Source organism: Pelodiscus sinensis, chromosome 9, assembly GCF_049634645.1.
Source record: "Pelodiscus sinensis isolate JC-2024 chromosome 9, ASM4963464v1, whole genome shotgun sequence".
NCBI lineage: Eukaryota > Metazoa > Chordata > Testudines > Trionychidae > Pelodiscus > Pelodiscus sinensis.
In genome coordinates, this window is record NC_134719.1 from 64,530,975 (window position 1) to 64,558,746 (window position 27,772).

The window sequence follows — 27,772 nt, forward strand, 5'->3', positions numbered from 1 at the left end:
CCACCCCCTACCTGTGTTTTGTGTACACAGATGCACACTTTTGTCTGCATCCCCACACCGGCTGCCTGCTCTCTCTCACAATTGTGCCCATGTTCAGTTATAGACAGCCGTGCCCCCTTGCACATCCGCACACATTCTCCCACACACTGCACACTGGCTCACAGAGCTCACAAGACAGAATTTGACTGTAACGCGGTGGTGTTGTAGCAACGTCACTCCCAGGAGATTGGAAACACCCGGCAGCTGAGGCAATAGCTTTCCTTGCTCACCCTGTCCCCTTCTTAACAGGAATCATGCAGCTCATCTGCAGCTGCTGGTAGCAAAGATCCTCAATTCCTGGAGATGGGGCAGTGGCCGGGGAGGGCTGTGAGTTACTACAGAGAGCTCTTTCCCAGCTGTCTGGCCCCATGGTCGACGTCCAACAGATGGGCATATTTGAGGGGAAGAAGGAATTTTCTCCTGAGTCAGATGAGCAGTGGGGGGAGGGGAGGGATTTTCGCCGCCTTCTGCAGTGTAGGTCACCGGTCACTTGCTACTCTGACCTGGAAAAAGGGGTGGAGTCTCCAGGATTCGGAGCCTGTAAATCCTGACTTGAAGCCTCCAGTGACTCAGCCAGAGATTAGGGGTCTCTTACAAAAGGAGATTTCTGAGGGGCTGTGGCCTGCAATGTGCAGAGGCCAGTGTAGGTGACCATGACGGTCCCTTCTGGCCTTGAAGTTCAGGGCTCTGTGAGGCTAGAGATGTGTAAAAAGAGAGTAGGTCTGCTTCTCAGCCTTTGTTCCCCCCCCCCCCCACCATGAAATAGATAAGTGAGTGGTGTTATCTCTTCTTACACATGAGAGAACTGGGTGTCAGAGACCCTGCGGCCAGAGCAGTAGAGTCGGGCAAAGGGTGGAGAAATGTATTTGCAAACGATGATGTTTAGCCATAGGCCTTACACTAGGGAGCTGCACGTATTTATTATGGAAAAGAACATGACAGGAAAGAAAGAACAAAGGTAAAGTCTCCAGGCGAGAGCGCTGTGTGTGTCTCCCCCCCCCCCCCCTTTAAAGGTCTGCACTGAAATGAACACAAAATGGCGTCCATTTCTGTAAAGCAGGCACCATGCTATTTAGAGTACACAGAAAATAAAATGGCAAACTGCTGCAGTCCACCAAACTCGCTCTACATTGCGATTCGGCTCAGTAGTGCTTGTATTAGCCTGTGACAATCCACCATGCTGCACTTTGTATCAAGGACTGTCCGAGGAGGCTTTATTCATGCAAGGATGGCTATTTGCATGAACGCACGCACATACCCCTCAGAGGCGCTTGCCCTGGGACGCCAGCCAAGGAACCACAAGCCAACTGTGTGACTGACAGCACTCCAAGTACTTTACAAAGTCCATTTATTCAGCCTCACAACATCCCTGTGAGGTAGGTAAATACACTGGTGTGCCTGCCTTAGGGAGGAGAAACTGAGGCACACCCACATTGCTTTATTAGCCCACGTCACAGAGTAGCTCAGCAGAGGAGCAGAGCGTACAACTCCGTCTCCATCCCCAGCTCTCCCGTCTAGATCGCACTCCCTCTCTATCTTGACTTCTACTGTTGTGCCTCCCCCTCCCCCCCCCCGGTCAGTAGAGAGATGGGTGCGCTGCTTCCTGTCCATGCGTGTGTTTCATCCACAGACTGGAGCTACGGACATTATAGGGACGTCCCCCTCCAGTGCCAAGGCTGCTCGGTGCGGTTGGACCTGCACTGTTACGGGCCCTGTTACAGCTGTACAATAGACAATGGGCTGTGTATGGGTGGGTCTAGACAGCACCCTTCTGTCGGAATAAGCTGCGCCATGTGCGCTGCACAGTTTGCAGAGCCTATTCCGAGTCTACGTCCAAAGAGCTTGTTTTGAAACTTGGCGCTGTGTAGACAAGGCCAAATTTCAAAATAAGGCCCTATTCCGACAAATCCCTTAACCCCGTGGAAGGGGGTTAGTACGCCCGCTATTTCGGGGAAGGCTTTTAAAGAGGTGGCGTTGCTGTTTCGGGACACTGCCAGTATCCTGAAAGAGCAACGCCTACCCTCCGTGGGACCTTGCATCTTCATCTGGACACGGATTCTGGGTGTCCTCTTGGTTCCTCAGTGCCTCCAAGAGCAGCTGTACTTGGTATTGATCATGCATGCAAAGGCCCCACTTGGACTGAACCCCCACAGACCTTGGGGCTCCTGTTCACCTGCGTTAGGCTGGTATGTGAGGAGAGAGGGGGACGGACAGGAGAGAATGTTCCCCGGAGCCTCTGGAAGGGAGCTAGGACCTGTCTCTCTCTCCCATTTGCTCTTACACGTGTTCCCTCAATCCCAGACAGTCTGCCCCGCCTGCACATCATGCATCACACCATGGACAAAGGACAGTCCCTGTCGGCCAGCACGCTAGGGCAGCCGGCTGTGGAGGGAAACTGCTTCCCAGTGGCGAGTGGGCGGGACACTGTGATTCTTTCGCCCCGGATTTTCAAACCAAACTTTCTAAGCCTCAGAGGGTGGCTTTTGGGTCTAGAAGCCTCTTCCTCCCCTACCTTGCGGCAGATCCGATAGAGTCACACAGTCCCCTCTTGCTGAGCACGCCCCTTGAATCACTCCAACGGGAAGACGAGGAAGTCCAAAGGGTCGTTGTTTTGAATTTGATGGAGAGAAATTATAAACATGCCCACTCTGGGCTTCGAGGGGGAGAGGAGCTGACTCAAAGGGCGGGGGGGGGGGAGGGGCTCGGTTACAATTTGTACAGCCCCCAGTAAGTCTGGTTGTCTGTCTGTATGTAATGAAGCCCTTCATTGATGCTGAAGTTTAGCTTCTCCCCCTTCCTCAGAAAATAGGGCCTCCCAAAATGTATGGAGGCCGTGCCCTCCTCAGAATTGGTCCCAGTTATCTGGTTGTAGAGAATCTTCTCTTGGTACAGCGTGATAGTGAAATAACCTTGCGCTTTCTTCGTGCGGGTCACCTGGGCGTAGATGAAGTACATGCCGCTTTGCAGGATCTCCAGCGTTTGGTTAGCGTCATTCTTCACAAAGCTGCTGCAGCTTGTCAAGTTCCACTTCCACGTGACGATACGGTCCTTTTCGGAAGGCACTTCCGGAAAGAAACCAGGCAAGGAAGAAAACCAAGGGAAAAGCAGACAAGGCGGTTAGACAAAGCCCAGTGCCTAGACTTCCCCTTGTCGGTTTGTAAATGCTCCCCAATAGTTGACACTCTCTTCTGACCTTTTCCTTATCGCTCTGATTTCAGGTCTCAGGGGAGAAGAGGGAAGTTATGTGCATTGTGGCTTTTCCTTGAAGATCTTCTCTAGGAAAGGGTGTGAGCCGCGACATTAAGATCAGGACCCAAGCTCTGAGAGTTCTGGGCTGTTTGGAGCTGGGGGTCTGTTAACTACATGAAGGGATTCCTCTCTTCAATCCAGACCTACATTCTGTCACCCGGGATGCGAGGGGGGATCCCTCGGCCCAGGGGCTTGGTCTGAGCCCGTCTCTAGTCAGAAACAGAGAAATGTCTGATTGCTGCTCACAGGGCCCCTTCTTGCTTGGCCACTCTAAAATTAGCCCAGCTGTCCCTCTGCTTGGAAAAGCTAAGCAGAACTTTTCAGAAACCGACTCCCTCTCCTCACGAGTGGCGAGAGCACCTTCCTCTTTCAGCCTGCTGCAAGCTGTAGACACAAATCCAGCCCATCCCCCCCAAATCAGCTTTTCGCTCTGGACAGTGCCGGTCCATGCGGCATTTCCTTACTCACCCCTCGGGGGCCTGTCTTGCTTTTCAGCTTTCTGTGCTGAATAACATGTGCCTCTATTTCCTCCCGCTACTGTCCAGAGCCAGCAGCTCTCTGGGAGACTGCTGGAGTCTATCCAGATACTCATCAGTCATCAAGAGACTTGTTAGCTAAGGGCTTGTCTATGCAGCACAGTTTCACTGATTTAATTAAATCTGTTTAGAAACTAATCCGACACGTTCTTAACTTGGCTGGAAAGGGTTTGATATCGATTTCGTTTCAGCCAGGAAGGAACTGACAAGCTAAAACTAGGTCTTGCTCCAGATGTAACAAGTTGCATTTCTGACCTCTTTCTTCTTGGTGCTCTCTTACACCAAACAGACCCCGGGATGAGATTACAGGCGGCACATGCTAGGAGAAAACCCACCTTTTTTCAATGAGTCCTATTTCAGAGCAGAACTGCACTTTAAAAGAGACGCTTTATCTGATAGCGCTGGGAACAGAACTGCGAAGTGACTAACACCCACTTGCCTACAGCAGCCCCTTGATCACCCAGGCTTCATGTTTCTCTGTTTCCATTATTTACCGCTGTTCGTTGAGACGGGAGAAATACAGGTGGAATCTCTCTAGTCCGGCACCCTCGGGACCTGACCAGTGCTGAACCAGAGAATTTGCCAAACTAGGGGAGGTCAGTATTGTCTAGAAGCATCACCAACACTTCCCCTGCTTCCTGGGCTCTTAGAAGACATTCAGGGGTAAATTAGAGCTAAAGACCAGCCCAGAACCCTGAGAGCCAGGCCTGGGGGCTGTAAACAAACTTGATGGGACTGTGGGAAACTTGACCACACCCGTGATAAGTGGACATGTGACTACTCAGATCATTCCAGCCCACGGATGTTGCCGGACTAGACATGTTCGACCTGCACTCCAGTCTTGTAATCTAGTCGCCTGCACCAAACTGTCTGAATGGTAGAAGTCAGAAAACGTGATACTTACAAGTTGCATGAGCCCAGCAGATCTCAGGAGACTGTGGAGAGAAGCAAAGTTTGGTCAGGATGTTGCATGCTATGGACGGGGACGTCCACCCCTATCAACTGACATTCCGTGTGTGCGTGCGGCAGGCCCCAGACACCTTTCGGTTATAAGAGGAGACCGATTTCTCTTTGGTCCCTTTCAACTGGCTCGTCGCTTTCACTGCAAAGCAATTGCTCTCTCTCCCTGGGGCTGTTTTCATTGGCATTGTCGGCAGCGATTTTGGCAAGAGCAAGAGTCTAAATGACGTGGGAGACCACAGACTCCAGCGTCTCTGTCGCTCTCCAGTGGGCAAGCCATGTCTAGGGGGTTATGAATCTGTGGCTGCCCTGGAGCTGTGGCGGTGGGAGCTCTTGTGTCTAGATGCAGAGATTCTGGGTTTAAAACATGCAGAAAACCCTCCAGGAGTTGTTACTCCACCTCTCCCTGTGGCTTTGCCCCTTTTGTGAAATGACATCACACTGCATTTTAAAGCATACACAGTTTATTTGATTTAAAAGTGCATTGACGCGTCTCCAGGAAAGGTCAGGTGTGTGGCCAGCCGGAGCGTCTTCTCGGTGGGTGGGCGCCACGCTACAAGCTTGCCCACGGTGGCATCCCGGGAAGTCAGTGACATCATCGTCCTAGGCCTCTGCCCTCGTGCCTCCAACTGCTCCATTTGAGCCCCCAGCTACACGTCAGCCCCAAGGCCGCAAGAAGGGCAGCTCAGTCCCGCCGCCTGGGGAAGCGTGTGCACATGGGCGCGGGAGGAGGAACCCCAACTCACTGGCTCTGTCCAGGGCCCGACTTCCCTGCCTTCCCTGGCGAGACTCTGGTGAGCCGGGGCTCGGCGCCAGGAGATGGGGGCTCGCCAGCAAGCTCTGCAGAGCCGCTCAGTTCCAAATACCAGACTAGCAGACTTGTCATGACCTTGCAGCTGGATGGAGTCAATTAGCTGGTCGTGCCCTTTGCTGAGTAAAGCGAGGGCTTGGTCTGTTCCGCCCATGGTCTGTCAGCGGAGGGAGAAAAGGGGAAGGAGGTAGAAGTCTTACGGGATGGGGTGTGCATTCATCTGCCAGTGGCATGGTAGCTTACGGTCAATGGCAGGCAATTTTGAGCACAGCACGTGTCACGGGGCTCCCGTGTTACAGCTGCAAAACAGACTGGTGGGAAGGGGAGGGGGGAGAACTTAAGAAAAAAAGTTGCACCAAGATGATTTTTTACAGCTCTCCCCTCTGCTCCTGGGGGGGGGGGGGGGGGCGCGACACCCTAGCCCCATGGGAACGGAGGGTGCTCTGCATTCTGTAGGCGCGAGCAGCACCTTCCAGGATCGCTCCCCACTGTTACTCGTGATACGCCCTCAGCCCCAGTGATCCTGCTTCCCGGAGGTGTTTGACTCTGAGAACTTCTTCCCCCCGTTCTTGGAGCCATTGCTGAAAACTGGCTTTTTCTGCTCAGCTCAGTCCCGACGTGAGCACGGGCAAGTCCATGTTCCATGGAGTCACAGTTCCTTGCATCTGCTTCAGCTGGGCCCTCTGAGACCTTCCCTCTGCCGGAGCAGGGCGGTTGCTCCCCCACTCTCTCCGGCCTAGCTACAGATGTCTCCAGTGGCGTGTTTCCTAGTCAGAGACACCCCGCCACCTGACAGACAGCCTGTTCCTTTTGCCTAGCAGCATCTTTTCCCTCCTAGCTGTACACACCTCGCCCCTCTCCTTGGTGTGAGACCCCTTTGGACGTCGGCAGGGAGTTGGCAGGTGCCTGTCCCCTGTGGTCAGGCTATACATACAAAGGCAGCTGCATCAAATAAATGTTCGGTTCAAAGTCAAGCCGGGTAACCCCAGATTGGCAGTTTCCTGGGCCACCGCTGCATTGAACGAGACAGGGCTGCTGCGGGAAAAGGAGCAATGTGGATTCAAGTTGCAGGTTTAGGGGGGCCTGGGGATGAACGGACTCCTGGTCCCGCCTTCCCCTTACCAGGTAGTCATTAATAACAACAGCAGTGGGCATAGCAGGCAAGGAGAGAGGAGAAGAAAAAACCTGACTTCATCATTTCTAAACCAAAGCAGAATGAATGAAAATTTCCCACCCCTAGAGGCGGAAGCTCTTGAGCACATGTAAGCTGTCTAGGCAACGCGTTGGCTCCAAGAAGGAACGGAATTAATAGCAGGCAAAGCTCACACACCATCAGTTCATATTCACATCCTTTATGCTTTATAACTCTGCTATTTTTGCGCTCTCCTTACCTGTCTGTGAAGGCACAGGAAGCAGACAATCAAAAGTGGAACCACAACCAGTGTTGAAAGAACCAGAGCTGCCAAGGTGCAAACTTTCATCCAATTGCACCCTGACCGGTTTGCTTCTTGGGGAATATTCCCGTTCTCCAGGAAATGTGATGCTTCCATGTCGCTTAGCTCTCCACCTGCTGGAGATGAGACAGCTGGAAACCGAACAGCAGCAGCAGTCACATTAGGGAAAAAATACTGCCACAGGCACTGACCCCCAGCCAGAGCAGCCCTGAACGGAATTTATATGGTGCGGTGCAGGTGGAAGAGGGAGGAGTTTGGCTGTGCATTTCATCACTGCCTCGCTGCGGAAAGCAATCAGCCAGCGTTTCCTCATGAAACTGATGCAGAGAGAGTGGGACTCTCATTTGGCTCCAGGCCCAACATGTGAAGGCAGCTCTGAAATGAAACTCTGCCAACCAACTGCAAACATTTCTGAAAAGCCCCGGACGTTGTCAGACAGAGCTGAGTTCACAAAGCTCTTGGAAAGAATCGGAGCACAAGAAAAGATAAAGAAGAAGAAGAAGAAGAATGCAATTTAATGTCAAACAGCTGCACTACGCCCCTTTGAAAACGATATATTGCTTTCCATTTTCCAGGCTTGAAATGAATCAGTTTATTTTCCCAGTCAGTTTCCATTTTGATCCATTTCTTAACATTTGAATTTTTTAAAACACACAAATGAAGACACAAGAAGTCTATATTTTTGGTGTTTGAAAATGCTAGGGAAAATATCATTTGAGTCTTTTTTTTAAAAAAGGGAAAAATGAGAAATGAGATGGGGAAGAAATGAAAGAAAAAAGAAAAGAAGAAAACAGCGAAATGCACACAATGGAAATAAATTTTAAAATCAATCATTAGTACGCATTCTGGTTCCTTTTATTTAAAAAAGCCATTTTTGACAATAAAAGCATTTAAATAATTTCAAGCAGCTTCATGGCCCCCGTTTTGGCAGCGTAACGGGGCGCATACACATTTGTTCATACATTTCGGTGTCTACATCTGTAGAGTACTTTATGTAACAGTCCATTCAGAAATGACAGCCCTGAGACACACAATACTCCAGAATCACTTTGGTTTGCATTGAAGATTATACAACTTTGCAAAGTAGAACACAACAAACAACAACAAAACAGCCAAGGATGCTGCCTTAAAAGACTCTGTGTGGCTAATTTTCATTTACACTAGGCCCCCTTTGCACCACTTTGGCCGTGTAGATCGGCCTTACAAGAAGTGTAAATGTAATTGACAGTAGGCTCATGTTAAGGTCCCTTTGCACTGCCAGAGAGGGTTGTATTTGTGCCAAAATCGGACCCAATGCATTTTAAAGAACGTGGAAGATTACACTGTATACTTTGTAACTCCTCAGAAGAGTCTATTTTGATTAGCATTGGTAAACTTGATGTGTGCTTACTAGAAATGAGTCGTTGCCACATACATTATCTAGATTTCAAACACCACCAAATTTCAAGATACTGTCTTATAGCAATGACTTGTCAGTTTTAACCAGGTTAAAAGCCACAAGCGTTCTACTGAGAGGAGGGGTCTAAAGAAATTCCTTTGAAGCACCACAGAATCTCCAGCTGCGGCCCGCTTAGTCCATAGGGGAAAAAGGCTTTTAAAGACTCACTCCCTGATTCCTCTGATGCACGCATAGGTGCTGGCATGATGTTTTGCAGGCAGAGTAAATAAAATGGATTTTACAAACTGAGCCCCTCCCCTTTCGGCTCTGCAGTAGATGCAGTCCCTGTGAATTAGCAGCCATTGACACACCTGACTTTTGCAGGTGTAATGGGCAGGAGGCTGCTGAATTCTTTGCCCAGGGGAGCAGACCCTTTGGTGAACGGACAGGAAACAGGCCGGAGATGATGCTCCAAGGGAGCAGCAGGACAAGGGAAGAGAGGATAAGAGACGGCCTGTTTGTCCTGCTGAGAGACAGGAGCAGGGGAAGCCGTTCTGGACGGAGGCTGTTGCTGACAGTGTGCAAAAAAAATTACAAGCAACCTTTACCCCTTTGAACGTAGACTGTCTCTGCCCCGGCCAGCGCCACTCCCTGTACCTGACGAGCAGGAGTCAGCTGGTTGGCTTTACCGATGGCTGGCTCCTCGTTTTCTCACCTGAACCGCACGTTGGTTGAGCTGCACCTCTGAGCCCCAGAGAGGAGAAGGGTGCTACTTTCCGGGAATGGACGGCAAGCAAGGGCTGTCAAGATCCCAACGCCTGACTATGTGCCACAGGCTGCAGATACCGCTCTGATTGCCAGCCCTGACTCAAGCTGATCTGGGGTTTTTTTTCCCCAGCATGATATGTCGGTCTCTTCAAATAGCCTGGTCAACATCTCCTGGATTGCGCTAAGCAGTCACCGGTGGAATAGTCCATGGCAACCCTCGCAGGACACCCTCTGACTACAAGACATTGCGAAGGTCACCCGTTGTACCCTCAGGTTCCAGTATGTCAGCTGAGTTACCCCACTAGCAATACCTTGAACGGCTCTCTCCCCACATGCTTCCGTTCACCACCCTTTTCACCTTCAGCAGCAATGCACAGAAAGAGACCCGGGCAATCTTCGGTGTAAAGCAAAGCAAGACACAGCCATGCCAATGGACTTCTTAGTCGCTTGGATTCTCGCAATCCAGTTGAGCAACTAACAAAGAGGAATAAATATTTGCCACTTGCAAGAAAGTCTTGTATTGTGTGCTGAATTGTACACGGGGGCCGGCTGTTGAAACACCAGGCATCAAGTGCATGAAATTGACGTCACAAGATATAATGTACTAAAGACCATTTACAAGAAATCTGTAGCTAAATATACCACCCCACCCTACTGCATCCCCCCAAAACACCCCACATTGGAAGAATGGGATTAATATTGCAAAGACAGATCAGTACTCAAAGATATGCCAGAGTTACAGGTATGTATTAATTAAATCTGAATAGAAACCAGTGAGGTATTATAGAGGTAAATATCATTATCCTCATTTTACTGATGGGGAAACTGAGGCTGGGGCAGCGTCGGTTGTCCAAAGTCACAGGGTCAGTAAGTGAAAGAAGGACAGTTTGACGAGGACTGAGCTCAGGAATTTGTGATTCACTCTTTCTGTCCCTACGCACATTCCCAAAATGTTTAGCACAGACAATTTATCTTCCCTGCTGGGACGGTGCTGAGGCTGGAGCCTTGTGAAGTGGGTGGAGTTTTCAGTGGCGTGTCCCTTTAAAGCCGTCCTACAACTGTATACAGAGCGAATCTTGGCTAGTGTGTGAGCATGAGTCACCAGGGCTGAATGCAGTGTGCAGAGTGGAGCCGGCTGTGGGAGGCTGCCAAATAGCAGTGAGCCATTCCTCCATGCAGCAGTATTGCGTCAAGACAGTCATAACAACAGACGGAGCAAGCACATGGGCAGCGCCTCTGGGTCAGGAAGAGGGGAAGATGGGCCGTGGGCTGGGCATGTCCGGGGGGGTGGGGTGTGAATGTTAGGGGAGTGCGCTTGGCTGGGGACAGTGGGTGGGGGGTTCTGGGAGAAGAGGGGATGTGGCTGTGCATGTCGAGGAAGTGGAGAGAATCGACCCAGGCGTGGGGGCAGGCTGCAGAATGTGGCTGGGGACACAGGAAGCTGGGCAAGGCCAGTGTGGGGAGGGAAGATATGGGCGTGGGTGGCAGAGTATGTCACCCTGCGGGGGGAGTCCTGTGTGGGCTGGCGTCACACCAAGGCCCCGTGAACACCCTGCCACACGATGGAGAGCTTGGCTGTTAGTCCCTTAGAAAACACCAGCTGTGCACGTGGCGCCCTGGCTTTCCCAGAGCACCCCGGCTGCGGCCGCCTTTGGTTTGCCCGTTCAGAAACGCCACTGTCTCCCCACCCCTTGAGCCATGTGTCCAGTAGGCTTGCTAGCGCTGTGGCTTGCCTTCCCGGAGGTGTCGTCACGGCATCGTCTTTAATTGAAGAATCATCCTTAATTCCCGAGGCTCCAGGATGGTGCTGGAGGGTTGGCAGCCCGAGAGTCCGTGTGCAGCCGTGGGGCACCCAGGTGCACCTCTCCAGCACTCGGCCACTGGAGGCATCCCCTTACCCCCCCCCCCCCCCAAGACTCGTACAGCTGGGGAAGGGAGGGAGGGATCCACACTGTGAACTTCCCTCCATTCCGACCACTGACCATTTATTCCTACCCTTTGGTTCCTGTCTTTGAGCCAGTTACCAAGCCATGGAAGGACCTTCCCTCCTACCCCACGACAGCTCACTTGGCCTAAGGGCCTTTGGTGGGGGACCCTGTCAAAGGCTTTCAGGAAATCCAAGTACACTCTAGCCACTAGATCTCCTTGCCCACGTGCTTGTTGACCCCCTCAAAGAACTCTCGTCGATGGGGGGGCACAATTTCCATTTATAAAACCCTGTTGACTCTTCCCCAACCCATGGGAGAGTCCCCAGATGTTGCTTTTTCCATAGAATTTAGCTAATATTTAGCCAATATTGTCATCTGGAAGTGTAGGATTTGCAGCTCTGTTTGTTTAATAATTGTGCCATAAACTGATAACCTGTCGCCCCTTAGAATAATGATGTGGATGAGATGAAACAACAGCATACCAGGCCCCATGATATTTTACAATGTCGATTCAAAACCACGAGATCAACTTCAAGCAGAGCAATCTCCGCACCTTCCTGTATTACTGGGAAATACAGAGAGGAAGAGGCTGCTCTTTTCTGGGGTTTATACGAGCAATGGGACAGGTTAAAAGGAAGTTTTAATACCCCCCTTATTACATTCCATTACCGCTGCATAATCATCTCAAGATACATGAAGCAATTAATTGAGCATTTCTACAACACCGCCCTTTTCAAGTTCAGCGCTTAGAGCGTAGCCTTTTGTATATGTTAAAAACCAGTAACTCTACCCTCATGAAATGTCATGTTTACGGAAAGACATCATTTTTAAAATCGCGAATGTAGAGTTTATAGCGGATTTTATTGTGTTTATGCCCTTTTGGGGCTCTAACCCCAGATTTTTTCAAGATTACCCTTGTAATTTTTTCACATACTCAGAACTAATAAACTAGCACATTTGTGACCAGGGCTCAAGCAATTAGATGTGGGTGCTGAAAGAATATGTTTACATTCCTAATGATGTGCAAATCCAGAAGTAGCATTTGATAGCAGCCTTCAGCTCCTTGAAAGGGGGTTCCCAAGAGGCTGGAGAGAGGCCGTTCACAGCAGTGATGGATGGCGGAACAAGGAGCAATGGGCTCAAGAGGCAGTGGGGGAGATCTAGGTTGGAGATTAGGAAAAACGATTTCCCTAGGTGGGTGGGGAAGCACTGGGCTGGGTTCCCTAGGGAGGGGGTGGAATCTCCATCCCTAGAGGTTTTTAAGTCCTGGCTTGACAATGCCCTGGCTGGGATGATTGAGTTGGGTTGGTCCTGCTTTGCGCAGGGCGTTGGACTCGATGACTCTTGAGGTCACTTCCAACGTGGGATTCTAAGTGCTAGGGCTATGAACTGCAAAGCCTAGAGATTCCGGGACTCACCCTAGCACAAATTAAGCACTGGATGTGACTTTATAATGCAAGGAGTTTCAGAGTTTCAGTATTTCACTCTGAGAGATACTAAGCTAAGAAGATTGCATGAGATTTTAATTATTTTCTGCATTAAATCAGACTTTTTCCTGTTTTCTTTTAGCCTGTATATTTAGTTTGTCTTGTCTGTTGTGAGGGCATAACTCTTAACTGATATATTTCTAAAGCAGTATGAGATTTTTGTTTAAGGTGATAGAATGTTATTACTAATACTCTTACTGTAGATATACATTGTGGTTGGCACTTACAAAGCAACACACATGTATTTTATTTTATCTGACAGAGCACAGGAAAACATTACACTTTTTAGGCCAGTCCAAGCAAAGTGAATTCATAGTTTTAAAACCTTTCCTCTTCACTCCTAATCAGTGCTCCCTGTAAGCTGTGTGCTTGCGTGGCCACTCAGAGGCGATTCAGATGCTGTCCAGGTGATTAGCTAGGCTTTTTTGGTTCTGCTGTTGGTGCCCATTTGCACATGCCTCCGTGCACATAACACATTTATTTTACTTACACACACACACACACACACACACACACACACACACACACACACACACACACACAAGATTAGCGGGAACATTGCTCATAATTGGTTGGATTAAACAGCTCCTCTTGAAATCTGCTGTTGTTCATACTAGAACCATTCTTGAGAACCATGCCCAAGAGACTTGTGGGTGGGCAAGGAGCGTGGACAGGAGAGCAGATTGGTGTCCATGTAACACTTTGGGATGCATGGTACTGGGAGCAGGTTTATGATTCAAATAGCAAAGTGGAGGTTGCCTATGCTGGAGTACACCTGAAAAAAGGGATGTGGCTTTTCAGGTGAGCCCGCTATTGAAATGACGTAGCAGCGTCCAAAGGAAGAGAAAACCCTATGCATTAATTAGCCATGGTTGGATTTGCGCGGAATGACGCTGTGTAGAAAATGGTAGCAATGGTTTATGAATGTAGCCAGTCTGGGGGGTGTGCACGAAAAATGCAGAGATTTCTGAAGACTCCCCCTCTCCCTGAATTTCTTCCCATATTTTGAAGTTGACTTGTTGGTCACTGGAAGAGTTTCAGCTCCTTGGAAGAGAAGTTTGGGTAGGGATGAGAATCACAGTTCAGGACAACTGCACTTGATTTTCCCCCCTGTGGTACCATGAGGGAACCTGCTCTCAGGGTCCGTGGCGCCAGCTTGTCGGCCTTGGTTGGAGACTTGCATCTTCCTCCCTCCTGACCAGTGTTTCCAGGCCGAGCAATTCCCTGCCTTCGCTGGTTTAGTCGCTGCACTGGCCGTCCGCTCACGCAGGCCTGCTTGTTTTCTCTTCTGAGATCTAGCATAGGGCTCTTGCTCAATGATACGCTACCCAGCACTTCCTATGCGCTCCAATTGTATTCTGAAGGTGATCGCACTACAGAGAAAATATATTCAAAACAATACGTCAATATGTTAACAGAAAGGAAAATATCTACCCAGTTCTGCTCAAGGCGACGTGGTAATTTCTCTGAGCCACATCTCACAGGAAACAGGAGCTGGAGAAGTACCCTAAAGCAAGGTACATTTGATGTTTCTGAGCCATTGGCTGGAGCTGCTATCTTGCTAGTCAAAGGGTCCTGGCAGAATAAAGGTCATATCTGAAAATAGCAGGATGGGAAGTCTGCATAAGAGACTGCAAAGTAATCTTGCAAAGCCTGTCGCATTGTGTATTTATTTCGTCACTGATGTAAATGCAATGTTTGTGTGACCGGGATACCAGGGGAGTCAGCAGAAGTTACTCAATTAGGGCCAAACTGCAAAGAATGGAGCAGCCGCTCTCCACAGCTGATGGATAATCCAATAATAAGATTAACCTAGCCAGCACCAAACAACCTCTCTGATACCATAGTCCTTGTCTACACTTACCGGGAGATCGGTGTTGCGGGGATCAATCTCCAAATGGTCGATTTAGTGGGTCTAGTGAAGACCCACTAAATCGATTGCTGATCATGCTTCCGTTGACTCTGGTACTCCCCCGGGTTGAAGGAGTAAGGGGAGTTGATGGGAGGGTGTCTCTGTTGACTCCTCTGAGTGGGAACTCGAACTAAAGTACATTGACTCCAGCTATGCTATTCATGTAACTGGAGTTGTGTGTCTTAGTTCGACATTGCCCTCTAGTGTAGACCTGGCCTTACTGGAGACCCAAAAGCCAACAAGACAGTCCAACGTAGCACAATGCAGCACCAAGTCAAAATGCGATAAGGATTGCTGAGGATCTTATTTATCACATATTCTAAAGTTCTATCAATCCCAAAGAATTGGATATATTCCCTCCAAGTCAGTGACTATTTCAGATCTTGCATTTACAGCCAATCTGTATTAACTAAATTGATACCTATTTATAAAGAAAAGAGAGAGAGCCCATTGGTTAAACATAGATAGACATGGGTACAGTCCTGAGGTCAGGTTCTTACCAGTTTGTTGAGATTTGTGGAGTCAGAGTTCTTACAGACTCATCCCAGAGTTACCAATACAATGTGTATATTTCATTGTGGGGTTTTTTATGATGATTAAATCAGGATGGGAACTTTACGTACTCTGCTGCACCTAGATTCTCATTTACCCTCCACCTATGTCCTTTAACTGGACTTCATTAAATGCATCTGCCAAAATGGATTTTACCCATGTAAGCTTATGCCCAAATAAATCTGTTAGGGTATAGCTACAGTAGCCATCCTAGTTCGAACTACGGTGGCTAATGTAGTCATTCGAACTTGCAAATGAAGCCTGGGATTTAAATATCTCTGCAATGAGGAGTAATGGTAGTTCGAATTAGGAGCTTTAATTCGAACTACCTAGCCCATGCCATGTGTGGGTAATTCGAACTACCGGGCATTTAAAAATGGCGGTGCCCGGGAACATGCAAATGAAGCCTGGGATATTTAAATCCCGGGCTTCATTTGCAAGTTCGAATGACTACATTAGCCACCCTGGTTCGAACGAGGGTGGCAGTGTAGACATACCTTCTGTTTTTAAGGCGACTTAGAACATCTCACTGACATTTTCGACAGGCATATGTGTGGTTCTTCGGGCATGAACTGGAGACTCCTTAGACGCACACCATCTTTGCAAAGAGTCTTGGGAGCAGATAGAAATGTTTTTCATTTGTGGCCAGTTAGAACAAGCCTCATCCATTTCACATAATCTCCATACTTTGAGTGACTCACCACGACAGGTAGCATGTAACAGGCATGTCTAGAGTTGCTACCGTCTCATTCCTATTGAGTAACTTTTCTTCTTACAGCAAATCATGGTCTACATCTGGCCAACAACAATAGCTCTTAGCCTCCCCACGCTCCTGTTTTCACTGTGCCTTTGTGCTGATCGCAGTATTCAGGCCACATCCTCACAGGCGTACTTGTGGGTATTAACACCCATATGCCCCAGATCCCACCCGCTTCTAGCGAAATAAGACACAGATTCTCATCTGCCATATGATTTGGCCATCTGGTGAAAGTAGGTTGTATTATGGGCATCAGCACGACTTGATGTTGTGTAAGCCTTGAGCGAGCCATCTGCCCAGGTGTGGCTCTTACCTGAGCGGGCTGTGTATGAGCTGCGGTGGAGATGACTAGACAGGGCTCTGTCTTTGAGGGCAGCTTTTCCCGCTCCAGCTTCATTTCCATGGCAACAGAAAGGGCATTTCACTTTCAGAGCTTGTCTCTCTAACTTTCCTTTTGCAGAACATTTGCTTGGGGGGAGGGGGAGCTATGGGTGTCTGCTGGTCTGAGGGGCTGGAAGAATCTTGAAAACTCCAACCCTAGCAGTCAAGGAAAAGAGGTGGTTTGTTGCTAGGGTTCTTCTGAGAGCGCCAGAGCTTTGCCCCTTCATCTCTAATCTGCTTGCCACGTCCCCGTTATTTCGGTGTGTGCACTTTTTCATTTTCTCAAACTCCGTGCTTTTTTTTTTTTCACTCTTCAACAGCCCATCCTTCAGGAGCTACCCTCCAAAAGCAAATCAATGTTCAGAGCCCTTGTGTTCATGTGACACCTATCAAAAACTCTGGAACCTCCTTCAGAAAGGGTAGGAAGGAGGCCCTCCATGGCTGACAAGAGGGACTTCTCTGCAATAGGAAGAAAAGGAGATAACGAGAGATTTCCTCCTGGTTTCAAACCAGCCAGAGTGGTTTGCTTCTTTCATTGGACTGCTGGTGAGCATCATAGACAGGGCTGAGTAAAAAAAATTCCTGGCCTTAGTGCTTTGATCGACTTTTGTTCCTGACAAGGTATGTTAATGATCCCCAGTGCCATACATTACTCACACAGCCCTGGGGTGCTTGGGACAATATTTTCAAATGTGAGCATGTGTGTGATTAAGAAAACAGGAGCTCCTAGTATTTAATGCTGTCAGGCCACGTTTATGCATGTGCCTACATAGTGATATCTACAATCTATCCGAGAGTGCTTTCTGTCAATCTGTCCAGCTGTCCGTCTGTCAAGCACGCCTCCTAAACGGTGAGCACTAAGGCCACCAAAATTGGCGGGCAGCTTCCTCTTAGCCTAACTTAAAGCACGGTCAGGGATTGGTTGTGCCAGAAAAACAGGATGCGCCTGGAATAGGATTGCTCCTCAGAAAACCCTACAGCAGGGCTACTCAATAAACGGCCCACGGACCACATGTGGCTCGCAGCCCGTTGGTTTGCAGCCCGCAGCGCGGTTTGGATTCACACGCTCCCCAACGGTGAGTCAATATACTGGTCTTCTGCTGATGTGTATTTTAGTAGGTAAATTCCTGGACTGTCATTGCTCGTTAAAAGTGCTGTCACGCGGGTGGAAATGGGGTAAATATTTCATTGTATTAATATCAGCAGAACTGACTTAAATGGGGCCTGCGTGTTGTGTAGTCTTGCCTTAATCTTTGTATTCATGCCTGTCAGTGTGAAAATCCATTTGCATATATAAGTTTCAGCCCTTGGCATGAGCTGTGGGTATCATTGTGGCCCCCGGGGCTTCCAAAGTAGAATAGCCCTGCCCTACAGAAAAGGTGAGAATTAACAGGCAGGTGAAAGGGACTGGCTAGGAGTGTGCACCCCTGTCTGGACTGCCCCAGCCCCAAACCTCCCACTGTTCAGGTGCCCTGTAGGGTGGGAGGGAGGGGCTCAAGCTTCCCCCACCCCGATTTGTACCGGCTGTTCCCCTTTGTCAGGGAGCGAGCGGAAAGTGCATGGTTTGCGGCATCCCTCACTCTGCCTGGGGAGTGCAGCGGCCAGACTAGCTCGGACCTGCCCTGCTCCCCTGGCTGTGCCCACTGGAGCCGCAGCAGCCATGGAGAGGCGCTTCTCACCTGGTCCTAAGCTGCTGCAGGGCAGTCTGCAGACTGGCCCCACCCCCACCCCAGAGCAATGATTTAAATGAAGCGTGTTCATTTTCATTTCATTTTCCAAAAACCAAACATTAATTGAGTTAAGGACCCAAGCACCACTGGGTCAGTCTTCTAGACAAGAAAACTTTTTTGGCTTTAATGCCATCCACAAAGGGCCTGAACCAAAGGATCAGGACCACGTAGAAGGAAATCCTACCGTCTATCAGATTTACGAGCACATGGACCCCACAGGATGTGGGCTGGTGGTACATTAGATGGCACACTTGCCTCTGAGTCAGTACTGGACCAACACCCTTGCTCCCTGTTGATGGACACTCTACTGGCTGTCAGATGACAGATTAAAACTGATAACCTGAGCATCTGTGGTCATTAAAATTCCCATGGTAATTTTTACAAGAGCCAAATGCTAACCTCAATGTAATGGCCAAATCCCAATGTGAGTACATTCTTACTTCCTAAATTCCCCTTTGCAGTTTCACTTGGATAGCACATTGCCCATGCTAAGCCATTGTGTGGTTTTGCTATACACTGCTGTTAGAAGACTAGAAGGGATTGTTGTGATTATCTGGTCTGATTTTCTGCATAACCCCATCCAGAGAATTTAACCCAATGACTCCTATACCGTAGCTACTGACTTGTGGTTGGACTAGAATCTCTCTGTTAGAAAGATGTTCGGTCTCCATTTCAAGCCTGCAGGTGGTGGAGAATGGTCCATGTCCCTCGCCGAGCTGTTCCAATGGTAAACTAACCTCCAAGTGCCTTTGGAGAAACAGCCCATGTTGCATGGACACTCCTTTGGTGTGCGTATGGCAGCTTTCATTTCATAGAATCGTAGAACACTAGAACTGGAAGGGACCGCGGGAGGTCATCGAGTCCGGTCCCCTGCCCTCGCGGCAGGACCAGGCACCGTCTAGACCATCTCCAACATGTCTATCCAGCCTGCTCTTAAATATCTCCAATGAGGAAGATTCCACAACCCCCCTAGGCAATTTATTCCAGTGTTTCACCACCCTGACAGGAAGTTTTTCCTAATGTCCAACCAAAACCTCCTTTGCTGCAATTTAAGCCCATTGCTTCTTGTCCTATCCTCAGAGGCCAAGGAGAACAATTTTTCTCCCTCCTCCCTGTAACACCCTTTTAGATACCTGAAAACTACTCATGTCCCCTCTCAGTCTTCTCCTTTCCAAACTAAACAAGCCCAATTCCTTCAGCCCTCCTTCATAGCTCATGTTTTCTAGACCTTTAATCATTCTTGTGGCTCTTCTCTGGACCTTCTCCAATTTCTCCACGTCTTTCTTGACATGTGGTGCCCAGAACTGGACACAAAGCTCCAACCGAGGCCTAATGAGCACAGAGTAGAGATCTGATGTTGTTATGGGGAGGGGGATTAATCAGTGGCAGGTAGAGGTGAAGTGTAAGTTTTAGGAAGGCGGGAAGAGAGCTTGGAGCCATAATCTCTCCAGTTTCTCTTCAGCAGGCAAGAGAAGAGCAAAAAAGGCACTTTAGCCTTCCTCCACATAAATACAATGAAATTACTGGCAAAGAAAGGCAGAGCAGCCACCGTAGCAAGGCCAAAATGTCATCAGCGCTGTACGGCTCCCACGCTTAGACTCTCATAACCACGATTAAGAATCAAGGGGTTATATCAGGCAGGAAACTTCACAGCTTTAAGCCCACGTTTAAGTCCTGTTGAGTTCAGAGCAGATTTGGACTGATCTCAGTTTGTGGTGATCTGGCCCCTTGGCTTTAGAGAAAACCCTGGAGCAATGTACCTGTGGGGACTCCGGCTCGCTGATGGTTCCTTTTCTGTGTGTTTTGGCTTATGTGGCCATACTACAAGTAAACCTTGTGAGCCAAGTGTAGGTTCCAGATGCCCGTGTATGGAAAGACCATGAAACGGTGTCATTTTTTACACTGTGCAAAGATCAACGTTTAAATCCCTTTTGTGAACTCACAGGACAGGTGCCATTTGGACGGCACAACACACAGAGAGCTGAGAGAGAGACCAGTAGAGGGAAAAGGAACAACTATTATTGCATCCTGTTTGGCTGTTTCACTCTTCCTCCCTGCTGCTTAAGACAGCGGCATGCTGACTGTTTACTCTGCCTCTGGTCTCTTCCTTCCTTCTCCCAGAGCTGGCAGAGTTCCCGGCTTAGCAGGAATCACAAGCAAATCCGGAGTGTGGAAACACTTGGCAAGGGTTCTACCCAATAAACTTGCCTCACCAGCTCCCTTTCCAATTTTAGTCTACTCCTTTGGAAAGCCTCTTGAATCAGTATCCTCCCATGCATCAGCAGCTGGCAACCGGCCCCGCTCTGCCTCATCTCTCGTCAGAGAAGTGAAAGCACGGAATGTGAATGGTACTGCCCCAGGTGCCTGAGTTCTGGCTAGTACTGCCAAGGGGAAATCGGAGCGGGGGGGAAGCAGCATGGGTAATCATACTGGGACGTAAAATATTTTGGAAGGACAGAACAGGGTGTGTGGGTGGGGGAGTGGCACTATATGTGAAAGATAATGTAGAATCCAATGAAGTAAAAACCTTAAATGAATCAACATGTTCCATAGAATCGCTGTGGATAGTAAATCCCTGCTTTAATAAGAATATAGCAGTAGGGATCTATTATCCACCACCTGACCAGGACAGTCATAGTGACTATTAAATGCTAAGGGATATTAGAGAGGCTATCAAAATAAAAAACTCAATAATAGTGGGGGATTTCAATTATCCCCAGATTGACTGGGTACATGTCACCTCAGGATGAGATGCAGAGATAAAATTTCTCGATATCTTAAATGACTGTTTCTTGGAGCTGCTGGAACAGGAACCCACAAGGGGAGAGGCAATTCTCAATTTAGTCCTGAGTAGAGTGCAGGATCTGGTCCAAGAGGTAAGTATTATAGGACCGCTTGGGAATAGTGACCATACTATAATAACATTTAACATTCCTGTGGTGGGAAGTCCAGCACTCTGGCATTTAATATCAAAAAGGGGAATTATGCAAAAATGAGGAGGTTAGTTAAACAGAAATTAAAAGGGACAGTGACTAAAGTAAAATCCCTGCAAGCTGCATGGACACTTTTCAAAGACATCATAATAGAGGCCCAACTTAAATGTATACCCCAAATTAAAAAACATAGTAAGAGACCTAAAAAAGAGCCACCATGGCTTAACAACCATGTCGAAGAAGCAGTGAGAGATAAAGAGACATCTTTTAAAAAGTGGAAGTCCAATCCTAGTGAGGTAAATAGAAAGGAACATAAACACTGCCAAATTAAGTGTAAAAATGTAATAAGAGAAGCCAAAAAAGATTTTGAGGAATAGCTAGCCAAAAATTCAAAAAGTAATAGCAAAATGTTTTTGAAGTACATTAGAAGCAGGAAGTCTGCTTAAAAAACAGTGGGGCCCCTGGATGATCGAGATAGAAAAGGAGCAATCAAGGACGATAAAGCTGTTGCAGAGAGACTAAATGATTTCTTTGCTTCAGTCTTCACAACTGAGGATGTTAGGGAGATTCCCAAATGTTCACTGTCCTTTGTGGGTGATGAATCTGAGGACTTGTCACAGATTGAAGTGTCATGAGGGGAGGTTTTGGAACAAACTGAAAAACTTAATGGTAACATCACCGGGACTGGATGGCATTCACCCAAGGGTTCTGAAAGAACTCAAATGTGAAATTGTGGAACTATTAACTGTGGTTTGTAACCTATCCTTTAAAACAGCTTCTGTACCCAAGGACTGGAACATACATGCAGCTAACATAACACCAATATTTTAAAAGGGCTCTAGAGGCGACCCTGGCAATTACAGACCAGTAAGGCTAATGTCAGTACCGGGCAAATTAGTTGAAACAATAGTAAAGAATAAAATAGTCACACATGTAGAAGAACATAATTTGTTGGGCTAAAGTCAACATGGTTTCTGTAAAGGGAAATCATGTCTTATTAATCTATAAGGGTACGTCTCCACTAGCTCGGTAGTTCGAGCTAGGTAGGCAAATGAGAGCAACCGGAGTTGCAAATGAAGCCCGGGATTTAAATATCCTGGGCTTCATTTGCATCTTCCCGGGCGCCACCATTTTTAAATCCCCCTTAGTCTGAACTCCATGCCCACGGCTACACGCAGCACGGAGTAGGTAGTTCGAATTAGGATCTCTAATTTGAACTACCGTTACTCCTCGTGGAACTCCTCAGTTTAGAAAAGAGGAGACTGAGGGGAGATATGACAGAGGTCTATAAAAGCATGAGTGTTGTGGAGAGGGCGAATAAAGAAAAGTTATTTACTTGTTCCTATAATATAAGAACTAGAGGACACCAAATGAAGTTAATGGGGAGCAGGTTTAAAACTAATAAAAGAAAGTTCTTCTCACAGGGCACAGTCAACCTGTGGAACTCCTTGCTAGAGCAGGCTGTGAAGGCTAGGACTGTAACAGAGTTTTAAAAAGAGTTAAATAAATTCATGGGGGTTATAGAATCATAGAATCATAGAATAATAGGACTGGAAGGGACCTCGAGAGGTCATCGAGTCCAGCCCCCCGCCCTCAAGGCAGGACCAAGCTCCGTCTACACCATCCCTGACAGATGTCTATCTAACCTGTTCTTAAATATCTCCAGAGAGGGAGATTCCACCACCTCCCTTGGCAATTTATTCCAATATTTGACCACCCTGACAGTTAGGAATTTTTTCCTAATGTCCAATCTAAACCTCCCCTGCTGCACTTTAAGCCCATTACTCCTTGTCCTGTCCTCAGAAACCAAGAGGAACAAATTTTCGCCTTCCTCCTTGTGACACCCTTTTAGATATTTGAAAACCGCTATCATGTCCCCCCTTAATCTTCTTTTTTCCAAACTAAACAAGCCCAGTTCATGAAGCCTGGCTTCATAGGTCATGTTCTCTAAACCTTTAATCATTCTTGTCGCTCTTCTCTGTACCCTTTCCAATTTCTCCACATCTTTCTTGAAATGTGGCGCCCAGAACTGGACACAGTACTCCAGCTGAGGCCTAACTAGTGCAGAATAGAGCGGCAGAATGACTTCACGAGTTTTGCTTACAACACACCTGTTGATACAACCTAGAATCATATTTGCTTTTTTTGCAACAGCATCACACTGTTGACTCATATTCAACTTGTGGTCCACTATGACCCCTAGATCCCTTTCCGCCATGCTCCTTCCTAGACAGTCGCTTCCCATCTTGTATGTATGGAACTGATTGTTCCTTCCTAAGTGGAGCACTCTGCATTTCTCCTTATTAAACCTCATCCTGTTTACCTCTGACCATTTCTCTAACTTGCTAAGGTCATTTTGAATTATGTCCCTATCCTCCAAAGAAGTTGCAACCCCACCCAGTTTGGTATCATCTGCAAACTTAATAAGAGTACTCTCTATCCCAATATCTACATCATTGATGAAGATATTGAATAGTACGGGTCCCAAAACAGACCCTTGAGGAACTCCACTTGTTATCCCTTTCCAGCAGGATTTAGAACCGTTAACAACAACTCTCTGACTACGGTTATCCAGCCAATTATGCACCCACCTTATCGTGGCCCTATCTAAGTTATATTTGCCTAGTTTATCAATAAGAATATCATGCGAGACCGTATCAAATGCCTTACTAAAGTCTAGGTATATGACATCCACCGCTTCTCCCTTATCCACAAGGCTCGTTATCTTTTCAAAGAAAGCTATCAGATTAGTTTGGCATGACTTGTTCTTCACAAACCCATGCTGGCTATTCCCTATCACTTTATTACTTTCCAAGTGTTTGCATACGATTTCCTTAATTACCTGCTCCATTATCTTCCCTGGGACAGACGTTAAACTGACCGGTCTATAATTTCCTGGGTTGTTCTTATTCCCCTTTTTATAGATGGGCACAATATTTGCCCTTTTCCAGTCTTCTGGAATCTCCCCTGTCTGCCATGATTTTTCAAAGATCATAGCTAAAGGCTCAGATACCTCCTCTATCAGCTCCTTGAGTATCCTGGGATGCATTTCATCAGGACCTGGTGACTTGCTGACATCTAACTTTCCTAAGTGATTTTTAACTTGTTCTTTGTGTATCCTATCTTCTAAACTTACCCTCTCTCTGCTTGTATTCACTACGTTAGGCACACCTCCAGACTTCTCGGTGAAGACCGAAACAAAGAAGTCATTGAGCATCTCCGCCATTTCCAAGTTCCCTGTTACTGCTTCTCCCTCCTCGCTAAGCAGTGGGCCTACCCTGTCCTTGGTCTTCCTCTTGCTTTTAATGTATTTATAAAAGGTCTTCTTGTTTCCCTTTATGCCTGTAGCTAGTTTGATCTCATTTTGTGCCTTTGCCTTTCTAATCTTGCCCCTGCATTCCCGTGTTGCTTGCCTATATTCCTCCTTTGTTAGTTGTCCTAGTTTCCATTTTTTATATGACTCCTTTTTTATTTTGAGATCATGCAAGATCTCCTTGTTAAGCCAAGCTGGTCTTTTGCCATATTTTCTATCTTTCCTACACAGCGGAATTGTTTGCTTTTGGGCCCTTAACAACGTCCCTTTGAAATACTTCCAACTCTCCTCAGTTGTTTTTCCCTTCAGTCTTGCTTCCCATGGGACCTTACCTACAAGTTCTCTGAGCTTATCAAAATCTGCCTTCCTGAAATCCATAACCTCAATTGTGGTGGTCTCCCTTCTACCTTTCCTTAAGATCATGAACTCTATTATTTCGTGATCACTGTCCCCTATACTGTCTTCCACTTTCAAGTTCTCAACTAGTTCCTCCCTATTTGTTAAAACCAAATCCAGAACAGCTTCTCCTCTGGTAGCTTTTTCAACCTTCTGAAACAGAAAGTTGTCTCCAATGCAGTCCAGAAACTTATTGGATAGCCTGTGCCTCGCTGTGTTAGTTTCCCAACATATGTCTGGATAGTTGAAGTCCCCCATCACCACCAAATCTTGGGCTTTGGATAGTTTTGTTAATTGTTTAAAAAAGGCCTCATCCACCTCTTCCACCTGGCTAGGTGGCCTGTAGTAGACTCCTAGCATGATATCACCCTCGTTTTTTACCCCTTTTAGCTTAACCCAGAGACTCTCTACACAGCTATCTCCTACGTTCATCTCCACTTCAGTCCAAGTGTGTACATTTTTAATATACAAGGCAACCCCTCCTCCCTTTTTTCCCTGTCTGTCCTTCCTGAGCAAGCCGTACCCTTCCATACCAATATTCCAATCATGCGTCCCATCCCACCAGGTTTCTGTAATACCAATGATATCATAGTTGTATTTATTGGTTAGCAATTCCAGTTCTTCCTGCTTATTACCCATACTTCTCGCATTTGTATATAGGCATCTAAGATACTGATTTGATCTTGCCTCCCTGTTGTGCCCTGACCCTCCTTTCTCCTTGCCATTATAGGCCGTAGTCCCCCCCATTTCCAACCCATCTCCCAGTCCCGCACATTCAGCACTTACCTGTGGGCTTTGCTCACCTGCCCCCGACAAACCTAGTTTAAAGCCCTCCTCACAAGGTTAGCCAGTCTGTGTCCAAACAAGGCCTTCCCACTCCTGGAAAGGTGAACTCCATCTCTGCCAAGCAGTCCTTCCTGGAAGAGCACCCCGTGATCAAGGAAGCCGAATCCCTCCTGGCGACACCATCGTCGCAGCCAGGCATTCACCTCCAGGATGCACCTCTCTCTGCCCGGGCCCCTACCTTTGACAGGAAGGATAGAAGAGAATACCACCTGCGCTCCAAACTCCCTCACCCGTACTCCCAAAGCCCTGTAGTCACACTTGATCCGCTCAGTGTCACACCTGGCAGTATCATTTGTGCCCACGTGGATGAGTAGCATGGGGTAGTAGTCAGAGGGCCGGATAATCCTCGACAATGCCTCCGTAACATCTCGGATACGGGCCCCTGGCAGACAGCATACCTCTCGAGATGAGCTGTCAGGGCGACAGATGGGTGCCTCCGTTCCCCTCAGAAGAGAGTCTCCAACCACCACTACTCTTCGTTTCCTCCTCGCAGTGGTGGCAGGAGACTGCTCAACCTTGGTGGTGCAAGGCCTGGTCTCCTCCACTGTGGGGGGTGACTCCTTGTCTCCTGCTGAAAGTAAAGAGTAACGGTTATGTAACAACACAGTGGGAGGGTTAGGAGCAGGGGTGGAACACTGCCTGCTGCCGGAAGTAACCAGCTGCCAGTGCTCACCCTGCACCACTGCCTCCTCCATAAGTGGCTGGTCAACAGTCCCACATCCTAGGACAGTGACCTCCGTGGACTCCACAGGAATACTGTCCAGGAATTCCTCATGGCTTCGAATGCTCCTCAGCCTGGCCACCTCCTCCTGTAGCTCTCCCACCTGCTGCCTGAGAGATTCTACCAGCAGGCACCTTTCACAACGGTTGTCTCCCCCAGCCTGGAGATCACTCAGTGGGAATTGCAAGCCACTGCAATTGGGTCCATAAGAGACTATTAACCAGGGGGTAGGAATGGTGCCCTTGGCCTCTGTTTGTCAAAGGCTGGAGAGGGATGGCAGGAGACAAATTGCTTGATCATTGTCTTCGGTCCACCCCCTCTGGGGCACCTGGTGCTGGCCACTGTCGGCAGACAGGCTACTGGGCTAGACGGACTGTTGGTCTGACCCAGTCCGGCCGTTCTTATGGGGACACACACCTAAGGTCGGCAAACCAGGTGCAATCACCTGGTCTAACTGCATAGTGTAGACATAGCACTAAAGGTGCCTTATGTCAATAATACTAACATGATCTCATTAGCATAACGGGATTAGGCTTTTTATTAATTAGAGAGAGAGACTTCAAGGACCCAAGTCTAATTGGTTTTTGTTAATTCTCATTACACGGCATAACAGAAAGACGCTTCTGTTACCAAGTCTGCAGAACCAAAGCCAGTTTCTGGTGACAAATCTGACAGACTGAGCCCAGTGGCATCTGGTTCAACTCTTCGCCAACGGTTGAACTTTATTCGGTGCCTAGTTTACAGTTTTCCTTTAGGATGGTTCCTCTTTGCATGTGCAACCTTATGCTTATTTTTGCACATTTCCAAACTTCTCTTTTCTTTCATAAACTTCCAGCTGCTTATTCATTGTTTATTCCATAGATAGCTGGAGATGCACATTCCCAAGAAATACATTCCCCTTATGAATTTAACATCCGTTAGTCTTCAGCAAAGTCTTTGCAAAATCGCTTACTAAGCTAAATAGGGCATCACGGGAGGTGTCATCTTTTGCAAACTAGCATTTCTCATTCATTTTCAAAGCATCTTGGGAGTTTGATTCACCTGCAGGCCCTAGGCCTAAGACAAATGTGGCCTATCGTCAATAGTTATTTATGTACGAGAGGAAGAAGAAGATCCACGGAAACAAGACACCTTTATAATAGCATGCCTGCTTCCACCCAAAGGCGTGTTAGTTATTTTGGGGCATGGTTATACTGGTGCAAAGCCTGTGGGTAGCCCAGGCCTGACTCTGTCCCTTGGTTGCTGTTATTTCCATGAGAAGAGCTGGCCCAACGGCAAGAGGACGGATGTTCCCGTGGTCCTGGGGCTAACGTAAGAGTAAGGAGACCAGGGCTCAAATCCTGTTCTTCCAGTGCCCCGGTGCCACACTTCCCCAGCGCTGCACTGGGGATATCTTAGAACCTGAGAATCCCAGGGCTGGAAGAGACCTCGGGGGTCATCGAGTCCAGCCCCCTGCCCAAGGCAGGACCAATCCAACTCAATCATCCCGGCCAGGGCTTGGTCCAGCCGAGACTTACACACCTCTAGGGATGGAGATTCCACCCCCTCCCTAGGGAGCCCATTCCCGTGCTTTCCCCATTAGGAAATAGTTTTTCCTAATCTTCAACCTAGACCTCCCCTA

The 27,772-nt window shown here is 48.0% G+C and overlaps 1 protein-coding gene and 1 long non-coding RNA gene across 6 annotated transcripts in view; one reads left to right on the top strand and one right to left on the bottom strand.

Annotated features, from left to right (window-relative positions):
* Window positions 1-27,772, top strand: part of LOC112546759 (uncharacterized) — a 199,346-nt gene that overhangs the window by 95,180 nt on the left and 76,394 nt on the right. The gene's annotated exons all lie outside the window — the stretch shown is intronic.
* TNFSF18 (TNF superfamily member 18) lies at window positions 1,322-7,251 on the bottom strand. The gene is made up of 3 exons (XM_006128818.4): window positions 6,987-7,251; window positions 4,729-4,759; window positions 1,322-3,101 (listed from the first exon to the last, which is right to left on the bottom strand). The coding sequence occupies exons 1-3, from the start codon at window positions 7,143-7,145 to the stop codon at window positions 2,746-2,748; spliced, it is 546 nt and encodes a 181-aa protein (XP_006128880.2). The 5' UTR covers window positions 7,146-7,251; the 3' UTR covers window positions 1,322-2,745.

Coding starts and splice junctions, on each gene's coding strand:
- TNFSF18 (XM_006128818.4), bottom strand. CDS start 7,145: ATGGAAGCATCACATTTCCTGGAGAACGGGAATATTCCCCAAGAAGCA. Junction 4,760..6,986: donor TCCTGTGCCTTCACAGACAG/GTAAGGAGAGCG, acceptor TTCTCTCCACAG/TCTCCTGAGATCTGCTGGGC. Junction 3,102..4,728: donor CTGCTGGGCTCATGCAACTT/GTAAGTATCACG, acceptor TCTTTCCGGAAG/TGCCTTCCGAAAAGGACCGT.